The sequence below is a fragment of the Mangifera indica genome, chromosome 11 (genome assembly GCF_011075055.1).
Source record: "Mangifera indica cultivar Alphonso chromosome 11, CATAS_Mindica_2.1, whole genome shotgun sequence".
Classification (NCBI taxonomy): Eukaryota; Viridiplantae; Streptophyta; class Magnoliopsida; order Sapindales; family Anacardiaceae; genus Mangifera; species Mangifera indica.
In genome coordinates this window covers 3,800,461-3,811,174 of record NC_058147.1, presented here as the reverse complement: position 1 = coordinate 3,811,174, position 10,714 = coordinate 3,800,461, and the positions used below count along the sequence as shown (strand labels likewise).

Genomic DNA, 10,714 nt, shown 5'->3' with positions numbered 1-10,714 from the left:
ACTGAAACTGGGCCTGATCACTCTTTTTCGTGTATCTTTCTGATCCAATCTTACAATTATATGATCATATATGTGAGAGTGAAAGTTGATAAATTGGTGGGGGATGGTGGTCGTCGGAGCCAACGAGGCTGCAACAATTATATAAATCATGTCTTACTTTGTCTTTCTCTTCCTCTTCTGATCAGTCTTTAATTTTTCTTTTGCAGGCACATGTGGTTTTTCCTGCAAATTGCCATCATAAACAGCACTTTTTCTCAGTTCAACCGGGACCTTTTCACTGTTTACCGTTGAATATTGTACTATACACATACGGATCTTCTATTCTCTTACCACATCTCTTTGTCCAGCAGTGCAAACATGAGGTCGCAATTAAGTACCTTTATGAATTTTAAAAGCATTAAACGTTTTGATGGTGTAATTTTTTGTCATTTAATCTTTTATGCTTCCGAACCAATTCTCTTCTCTGTGAGTATACTTTATATTGCCATAAAAAATAACAATAATAATTATGTATATTTAATGGCTTCCCAGTTGGTGCAGGGTCAGGAGGATCCTTATTAGTAAGATGATGTATGTTGCTTTAACTATGTAAATGAATGCAGGCTTAAACAAATTCCAACTTTGAATTGTTTCAAAGAGTAATTAGTGATAATTAATTCTAAGATTAATTTTTTGATACCAATTATAATATATTGAATTGAATATACGAGAATGAGTTTCTTGTTTCATCTTTATGGCTTTCAATTGAAAGGAAACAACATAAGATCGGATTGAAAATTTTTTGAAAAGTGATGGATTTTTTACCTTTTTTTTCTCTATTATTTATGAACATTGAAAAAATGGAAAACTTGTAATATTTTTTTTGTGACATATTTTAAATTCGAGTCCTGTGAAAACCGTATATAAAATAGATGATGATATTTTACCTAATTGTAAGTGTACACTTAATTTCTTTATATTAAATTACTAAAAATAATTTTGTATAAAAAAGTTAAAAATTTTTGGAATATTAATTAAAATAACCAAATTTTAATAGTTTTATATAAAAATAACTATCACTCTTACAGTTTGATGAAATTATCTTTGTATATCAATAAAATTTTTCATTCATATTCCACTATTTTAAAAAATCACTCTCAACCTTCCCAATACAATCTTTCGGCAAAATCCGATCATATTCAGTCAATCAAACCTTTCATATTCAAAGTTTACTCCATATTTTAAAGTTGTGTTTGCCAATATTTAATGTCATTTTTCGTATGTCGTATTTTCAAAGATTTTTTTTCTTCTTTGGAAAATGAAAAAAAAGGTTAGTTATAATTGTTTTTATGTTATGATTAAATACTAGTTTGTATACAATTTTACACAATTTGGGAAACAATGTGAATTGTTGATTGGTTTCAACAGTTAACATGTTTTCGCGGTTGGCATAATTTGTTCACTAACTTACATAATTCTAAGGTTTACACTTGATTTGGCATAAAAAATTACTCTTAACTCATTTTTATTAACAAATATATCTTTGACAAAACCCTATTCTTATGACATTTCATCTTCCTATATACTCCATTTTTACTCATTCTCCCCATCTTCACTGATCTCTAAATATAAATGTGTTTCCTTGTTTAAAGATTATATCATTGTTCTACTCCTAATTTGTTGTTGAGTTGAAGATAGAATGTTGTTGTGTTGATTAAGTTGTGCAATTAGAGATGAATTGTTATTGACTTGTACCTTTACTTTAGATTAGATTCAAGTGCAATGTTATATAGTAAGCCTGAGTTATGTGACTAAAGCCTGTGGATTCAATTGGAATTCCAAGTTTCGATGACAAAAATAAAGAAAGGATTACAATGAAGGTTGACTGAAAGGGTGGTGTCAATCAAATCATTAGTTTTCAACTAGATTTGACAAAATTGATAGAAAATTATATTGGCTAAATTATATTGGATTTGTTTGTAACTTCCTTTAGGATGAAATTCACTAGACCTCTAAGGTGCACTTCTACCTCAAATGCAATAATGTGGCAAATGTTCCTCTAAGCTTGTTTGTTGATCAAAGAATCTTCCTAAGGTATGTCCGAGAACAAGTTGGTTCTTGCACTTCCGAAACACTTTCCAAACTTGAATGTGTGAGAACCTTTCTGTAAAATGTGTTTCAAACTATTTGAAATACAAAAGAAGCCAAGAGTAAGGGGGGAAGTCTCAACCAAGGTAAAGAGAAAAACCTTTTGATTAGAGTTGGATTCAAGTCAAACCAAACCGAGCTTGAGCTCCTTTAAGTTTGAGTTTGACTTGTTTCAAAAAATTCAAACTCAAGTTTGAGATCATCACGAGCTTTAAGTTCGATTCGTTATTAAAAACAATATTATTTTAATTTATATTGATCAAAATGACATTGTTTTGTATCGAAACTTTTAAGATTGCAATCTTGACTAGCTTAACACCATTAAAATTTAAACTCGAAAATATTAAACTTTTAGACGGCTCGAATCCAACCCTACTTTTGATAAAAATTAATAAAATTGATTCAAATGATTATGATGCATATAGAAAGTGGATTTGACAAATCTCAATTTTGTCCATAATTTATCATGACTCTCATGCAGTCATCCTCCACTAATCATGATTTAGCCCATTATTAACTTTATATGATAATCATCCAAATTGTTTTGCGCCAATATATTAAAATATTCAATATTTTCAATGTACATTTTCAATCGTTCTCTGTAATTATAAGTATTGACATTGACTATAGTTAAAGTCTAATGGCTAGCAAGTAATGTTTATCAATCATGGTTAGTGACTACGGACTATGAGTAGCGACTATGGTTAATAACTATCAGATAACAATAAGATGTGATTAATCTAATTTAATTTTCTGAACTATTCTAAATAGTTATAATTAAATTAGAAAATATCATGTCAACACATTATCCATGATAACTTTTATCAACTACTTAGGGGATGCAAATGAAATGTTTAATAATAAGCTTCAATGTAATAAAATTCATACTCTTTTATCTTATAAATGTAATACTCCAAAATTCATTAACATTGTCCAAATCCTTTATAGGAACAACACTACACTTGAATTAAACACTCTATTCATTAGAATCTTTAACAATTTAATCCAATTTAATTATCTCATAAAAGCCATCAATACATATATGCCTTCATAGAACACCAATAACCGAAATAGAAGCATATTAAAAACTCACAAATCCAAGCTCTAAACTATTCCATATTTCAGAAGCATATTAACACTTAGAGATAGTACTAAAAATAATTTTCAAAATAGAAGCATCCAACCAACTAACAAGCATCTTATCAACTATTTTACAATGTAAATATTCAGGATTAGGTTTTTTAGTCTTACCTGAATTAGAGCCTTATTCATCTAATTGAAAGTTGCATCAAGGAGCTGGAAATGAGGACAAACCAATTAGGTGATCTTCAAGGTCACGAGCTCCCACCATGAACAAAATTTGCGACTTTTAGAAGCAATAATTGGTGTGTGTGAGCTTAGGTGATATAGCTTGTAATGCTAGAGGTCAAAACAGTAGAGGATTGGTTTTGATTTGCAATTCGCAAAATTTTCATCTAGGGCTTCTACGCTGACCGGAGAAAGGGAAGGATTAGTTGAAAGTTTAGCCATAAATACACGTGGTTAGTCTTCTAAGGCTTTGATACCATATACATGATCTATTAAAAACATAAATTGAGAGAAAAAATTGTTTTCCTTTATTCATTAACAAAAAATTTACACACCAGTATTTATACAAAACCACAATACAGGTTGACAACCTGTGTCAAAATTAATTACAGCCTTTAATTAATAACAAAAGAAACACAAATTTAATCACTACCAAACATTTGATGTGACTAGTTGTCTGGAAGATAGAGAGAACAAGGAAGTGAGAGCAAGTTGGGAAGATGGCAGCAAATGGTTGAAATGAGACTTTGTTGATTCCTCAATTGTTTTCTTTTCGTACACTTAAAAAAAAAAAAAAAACAGTGCGTCATGAGAAGACCAAAACTTACCATTTTATATCCTTTGCCTTAGTATAACTATATAAAAAGTTTCGCCAAGTTATAATCATGTGCATTATTTGAAAGCCGATTAATTTAATGTAATGTATCGGACATGATGATAGTAGGTTTATGAGTTCCTTGTTGAGTGAAATTAAAAAAAGAATAAAATCACATATTATAAACGCTAATCTAATTGATTTGCCAAAATTTGTTGGGAGTAAAAACTTTCTGTAATGATATATGAGGTGAATTTAATGCAATATATTATATATTAGAAAACATTAAATTAGGTGAGTGGCTTAGTCTAATCTCTCCCTCAATCTAGCTGGGGACTATAAAAGCAGGAAGAGGAGTAGAATGTCAAACGAGATAACCAAAAAGCAACTAAAATAAGGTGAAAATTGAAACGTCCGTGAAACAAGTATAATAAAATATGAAAAAGATAGAGAAAGCAATCAAAAAAGAAAAATCTACAATCTAATAGTTTTCCTTATCTCTTGCTCTTCTTTGCCTTTATTAGTTTTCAAATATTTCTTTTTCTTTCAAAGGAAAAAAAATTAAGTCTTGTCAACCACTCGACACGCAGCCGTTGCCGGTTCCGGCTAAGTTACATCTTCTTCCCCAGTCCCCACAAACAAGTGAGAGCACCTCTTACTCTATTCCTCTTATATTCTTCTTCTTATTTGTTCTTATATTTCCTCCATCTCTATAGCATGTTCAAATCCTGGTGCAACTTCACTTCATGGCCTCCTTGATAAGCAGCCGTGAATAATTTTCATTCCCAATTTCCCAAATTTATGACTTCTCTAAATGTTAGGTTGGGTATGGCAGTGAAAACATAGTTTTTTCGCCGTATTAGACAAGTTGTCAAGCTATAGTCTCTAGGGTTTCTATTTCTTTCTACCTAGTCCTTGCTCTAGGGTTTTCAGTTTCATTATTTTGTTTCGTTTTTTAGATTTTTACTAGCTTTTGTCATCTGGGTTTGTTGATAAATGGAGGATTATAATCAGCTAAATGAAAACACAACTACAAGGGGAAACTTCTTGTATACTTCTCAAGTTCTTGGACCCAATTCGTCAGCATATGGTCGGGCAAATAGTAGTTCTAACGTGAGTAATCAGCAGACCCAGATGCCTATTAGCAGCAGTATTCATCTTCAATCAGGTAATTGTTTTCAATCTGAAGCACACCCGATCGTCAAAACTGAAGCCAGCAGTTCGCAGCTCGGTCCAAAATTTCACTACCCTCCTATGAGGGGCCATCAATCACAAGAAGGAAGTGAGAGCTTCAACGAAGCTGAAGCTATTAAAGCCAAAATAATAGCCCATCCTCAGTACTCCAACCTTTTGGAAGCTTTCATGGATTGCCAAAAGGTACTAATTAACCTCACACTCCTGAAACACACACAAAGGAAGAATTAAAAAAAAAAAGTGCTCCGATATACAAAAGAAGATGAAAGCTATAAGGGCTTTCATTTTTGAAGATTGACTCTCATATTCTCGCTTACCTTTTGCTTCTGGTTAGGTGGGAGCTCCGCCTGAAGTAGTGGCTCGACTATCTGCTGCTAGACAGGAGTTTGAGTCAAGGCAGAGATCATCATCATCATCTTCTCGAGACACTTCCAAAGACCCCGAACTCGATCAGTTTATGGTTTTCTTCTTTGACTTTTGCTTATGTTTCAGTCGAAGTTGTCTATTTGTTATTCTCGCTTTGGGGTTTATATTTCTCGACTCAATATTGCATATGGGATCAATACACAGGAAGCTTATTACGACATGCTGGTGAAATATCGGGAAGAGCTAACAAGGCCAATACAGGAGGCCATGGATTTCATACGCAGAATTGAAACTCAGCTTAATGTGCTCAGCAATGGCTCGGTGCGGATCTTCAACGCGGGTACGCACTTTCTTCTATACACATATGCTTATGATTCTATATATAATATCACGTTGAAAAGAAGAAAATTTTGGGCTTTCCCAAACATGGAAAGAAACAGAATAATCCACATAAACTTCGTGGTTGCCGATATGGATTTTATCTGGCTTTGCTTGTAATAGGCAAGAATCGATTTTTTAGTCGGTTTCAGGCTCCAGCGGGCTTTGAAAATTCTGATAACTTACCTCATCTCTTCTATACTTTGATTAGCGCATTAATTCCCCGTTCCAGAGAACGAACTTTTGACTCAGATTACGCCGTCCAGTATAGTAGGAGACAAAGAAAGAAGACGGCAGACCCTAGAATGATCCACCTACAAATTTATTAAATCCCTAAAGCCCTGACACGAGTTAGCATTCAAATGTTTACTAACCTATTTTATGATAATCAAATTCTACTTAAAATTAAGGACCTTAAGCAAAACTAAAACTCACTTGTTTATACTGTACTAAGATAACCCATGATTAAATCACACATCGGCTTCAGTAGTGGGTTGGCTTTCCGTGGTCTGATTCAGCTGACAAATCACATTCTTATTAGGGTTTTCCTTCCCAAAATCTCGACTGCCTCTTCCTTCTGCTAAATTTGACTCTATGGGTTCGTGGAATATATACATAACCCGAGATGCATAGCATCATCATTTTCGAGAAGTTTTTACAAGCTTTTAAGTACCAAATAAATATGTCTGTTTATTTTGTTCTTAAATAAAGTTGAGGAAAATTTTAGAACATTGGATGCTGTTCAACTCAGTGCTTCCTCAGGTAGCCTGTACGACAATGTCAGAAATATTTATTTACTTTTATCAATTTTTGTGTTATTTGTAAAAATTTATGTCGATTCACCGATCGAGAACTTTATTTTTATCTCTTAATCATAGTAAGAGATTAATCTGGCGAATTATGCATATAACAACAATTATTCCTGTCCATATCTTTCGGTGGCTTGAGGTGGGGTTAGTATTTTGTTCCCAAAGAAATGCTACAAAGCAACTCCCTTTCTTCAAAATGAAACATTCATGCAGTGGCTAGTGAAGAGAGATATAAACTCCATTTTGCAGCTAAAAATTTGAAATTTACAATATTAAATTTTTATGCATTCTTGTGGAATATGGTAAGCCCTTTTTCTCTTGTTCGCTAAAAAAGGCATGTAATCTTTTGGTGCTGAACGCTGGACGTAGATCGATTATGTAATGCGGTTAACTTTATTCTCTGCACATTAATGTTTGTTTTAAGTTCAAATAACTTATGGGAATTTGGCAATTCAGTGAGGATGTTTTGAATTTGTAAACTTTTAGTCTTTTTACAAAATCTAATCGACATCTTGAGCTAATGAACTGGCTTATTTGTGGTAGGATCGGTTTCTTATGTCTATATTTACTGTAAATGAGAATAAATAGGAATTTTACCTGCTGTGTTCTAGTCTCAATAACGTGTTTGACATTGAGTTGAAACTGGATTAGTTTTTAATGTTGTTGATTTAGTGATATGATGACTTCTAATTTTTCATTTAAGAATGGCATGGGTTCTTTAAAGTGGCTTGAATTTGGTATTGGATTTTTCTCAATGGGTAACAGTGCAAGGGGTGCTGAAGATAAATAAGGATCAGGCTCTAGAGTTTATGATAGAGTCATGCCTTTTCATGAGAAAAAATGTCAGTTTTTCTTTTTTTTTTTCTACAAATTTTTCTTCTACTTCTAAAAGTTGATGAAAAAAATTAAATACCATGAGGTAAAATATGTTGTTCTACGTTATTAAAGGTCTTTCTTATCTTTACTTCTCAAGTATATTCTCTTTTATGATCAAGAAGTTTAGTTTAGTTTAGTTTGAATCAATGGATCAAAACTTTGGACTAATATCAAAGCTTAAGCTAAACGGTAAGGTTGAACATTAGTATTAAGAATTTTTAATATCAGGTTTTCAACCACCGATATTTCAACTATGGTTTCGCACTTGTGTGCACTCTGTGCAGCTTCTGATTTGTTGCAAGAAAAATATGCCTTTTTGCAGCAATTGAAGAAGTAACCATATCCAAGCTTATCTACCCCCACATGATTTTAGGAAGTGTTATTGCCTTGTGGTCTGACTTAAGTATGAAAAGATAATGTCTTTAGACAACAGGGAAAGCGTTAATGTCAGTTTACATGGAATTTAGCGATTTGTTGCTGGGTTATTTCTTTCCTGTTATTCTCCTTTTGAAGCTTCATAATTTTGCTTTTGTATGCGATCTTTCTTGTATTTAGTTCTGTGAGATTCAAGAATTGCTTCTAAATTTCATCATAACAAATTGATAGTCATTTCTTTGTTTTAAATGAAGTCTAGTTCAGTGTATATTTATATTCTTATTAATCAGTATTTTTTGGTCGATGGATTCAATTAATGTCTTTTTACAGTTATTAAAGGTTGAAAACTTAGGCTTATTGTTGTCCTACATGGGAAGTACTTTATCTTGGATCTCCTTTACATTTATGAATAACTTGTAAATTATCATAATGCTGTTTTACATAAACACCACAAAATTTGCTATTCAATTGTGTTTCATGTGCACTTCACTGTCATGTTCATATATAATGAAGTATGAATTCTGTTGAATCTAAAACTTTATAGTAACTGTCAAGATGGAAAGTAATTAGAAAACTGATATGAAATATACATTTAATTTCCTGGTCAATTGCTTATGTTATGCACTTTCAATCTGACAAATGAACAGATGAGAAGTGTGAGGGTGTTGGTTCATCAGAGGATGATCAAGACAATAGTGGCGGGGAAACAGAACTTCCAGAAATTGATCCGCGAGCTGAAGACCGAGAACTGAAGAGCCACTTATTAAGGAAGTATAGTGGTTACCTGAGCAGCCTTAAGCAAGAGTTGTCAAAGAAAAAGAAGAAAGGAAAACTACCCAAAGAAGCCAGGCAGAAGTTACTTAGCTGGTGGGAGCTGCACTATAAATGGCCGTATCCTTCGGTATGTGCATTTGTTTTTAGCTTATCAATTCCTATTGCTCACAACCCTTTTTGCCAATTATTAATTGAAGATTTTATCCTGGCCTATCCACTAAAATGTTGCTTTGGCAAACCTACAGGAAACAGAGAAGGTGGCATTGGCTGAATCAACTGGTTTGGACCAAAAGCAGATAAACAACTGGTTCATAAATCAAAGGAAGCGGCACTGGAAACCTTCTGAAGATATGCAATTCATGGTGATGGATGGCCTCCACCCACAGAATGCAGCTCTCTATATGGATGGCCACTACATGGGCGATGGCCCTTACCGTTTAGGACCATAAACAATTTATGAGTTAGATACAACTCGTTATGCTTCCACAAGAAGGCTGGAATCTACATATATATATATATATCTTTATATAGTGTTATTATCAAGTGTAGCATATATAAGTGTTAGTAATGCCACTTGTATTTTAAATGAAAGTTGGGTAATGCTGTAAAACCTAAAATGATACTTTTTTTTCCACAAATGCCATCACTGTGATTTGGTGTAGCTTGTTTATATATGTTATGGTGATTATTCAAGACAGGGAATGCAGTAATTGTCATTGTACAATTTTTACCTTGATTTGGGATGTTTTCATTTGCTTTCTTGGAAAAGAGTTGTGTTAATCCAGATGTTGATCTTGAACGATATCCATTAGCATTCTTAAAGCAAATAATCTTGTTGTGGTGAAAGGAAATCTGAAATTAGAGATGGTTTATCCCTTTTGTTAGCATCAAATTAAGGCGCCATATTCTGAGGAGGGAGAAGCGTTGGCATGGAGCGAGTAATTCAAGCTAAAAATACTTTTGCAGAACGTATGATTCATTAAGGCAGATAAACTTTTCCTATTAAGTAAAATCTTGAAGGTGTTAAAGATTCCATTTTCTGTAATTATTATTTTTGTTGTTATTATTGATTTGTTCGTGGAACTAATTGGCAATAAGTCAATTAAAAGATCTAATCAACAATTAATATGGTGGCTAATCATATTGGTTGTAGGTATTAGTTCGTCATGATTGCAAAGCCGTTTGCCGTTTGCTTCCTACAAAGTGGTCACTTGGGTTGAAATTATAATTGTGTTTGTGTGTGTATATATATATATATATTAGTGTGGTAAAATATAAGTACAGAATGTAATATATTGTAAAATATATTAAATTAATATAATATATATTTTATAATATAATTCATATTATGTATACAGATTGATATATTTATTTAAAAAAAATGATTATGTAATAAAAAAATGTCTTATAATATAAAAAATTAAGTTTTTGATATATGATACTATACACAATTTAACTATTATTGTTGAAACTCCAAATGTCACAAGACATAATCTCATACGTAATTTTGACTTTTGATATATATGTTGTAAGATTTAAGTTGGATTGGTTATTGCTTATAACAAATATACTATTTGATACTAATTTTTTATTATATAGTATTTATATTAAAACTCACTAAAATTTATAAAAAAATATTAAATTTATTGTGATATTTATAATTAAGGTCACTAACTCTCTAATTTTTTAGTCTTGCAATTATATCTTCCTCCTATTTTCTTTTGTCTTTTAATGTGCAAATATATGTCTCCCCAAATATATGAAAAAAAGAAAGATATATTTCCTATAAAATTTTATAGTATTGAACAAGTTATTGGTTATATGATTTATAATCTTTTATGTTAGATTTCGATGAAAATTTTTTAAATATATAATTTTTCATCAAAATCTATCGATGTTTGTTTTTCATATT

The 10,714-nt window shown here is 31.9% G+C and overlaps 1 protein-coding gene across 2 annotated transcripts; it reads left to right on the top strand.

Annotated features, from left to right (window-relative positions):
- The first annotated feature begins 4,461 nt into the window (after positions 1-4,461).
- LOC123228964 (homeobox protein knotted-1-like 2) lies at positions 4,462-9,526 on the top strand. Of its 2 annotated transcripts, XM_044654496.1 has the most exons (6): positions 4,468-4,672; positions 5,045-5,407; positions 5,559-5,684; positions 5,795-5,930; positions 8,676-8,929; positions 9,048-9,526. In XM_044654496.1, the coding sequence occupies exons 2-6, from the start codon at positions 5,165-5,167 to the stop codon at positions 9,249-9,251; spliced, it is 963 nt and encodes a 320-aa protein (XP_044510431.1). In that variant the 5' UTR covers positions 4,468-4,672; positions 5,045-5,164; the 3' UTR covers positions 9,252-9,526. The 2 variants fall into 2 exon arrangements, with proteins under 2 accessions (XP_044510430.1, XP_044510431.1); XM_044654495.1 differs by having other exon boundaries at positions 4,462-5,407.
- The last annotated feature ends 1,188 nt before the right edge of the window (positions 9,527-10,714 follow it).

Bases quoted from the DNA above. Each gene is read 5' to 3' on its own strand.
- LOC123228964 (XM_044654495.1), top strand. From the start codon at position 5,027: ATGGAGGATTATAATCAGCTAAATGAAAACACAACTACAAGGGGAAAC. The intron at 5,408-5,558 runs GTACTAATTAAC...GCTTCTGGTTAG, and splicing joins CTTTCATGGATTGCCAAAAG to GTGGGAGCTCCGCCTGAAGT. The intron at 5,685-5,794 runs GTTTTCTTCTTT...ATCAATACACAG, and splicing joins CCGAACTCGATCAGTTTATG to GAAGCTTATTACGACATGCT.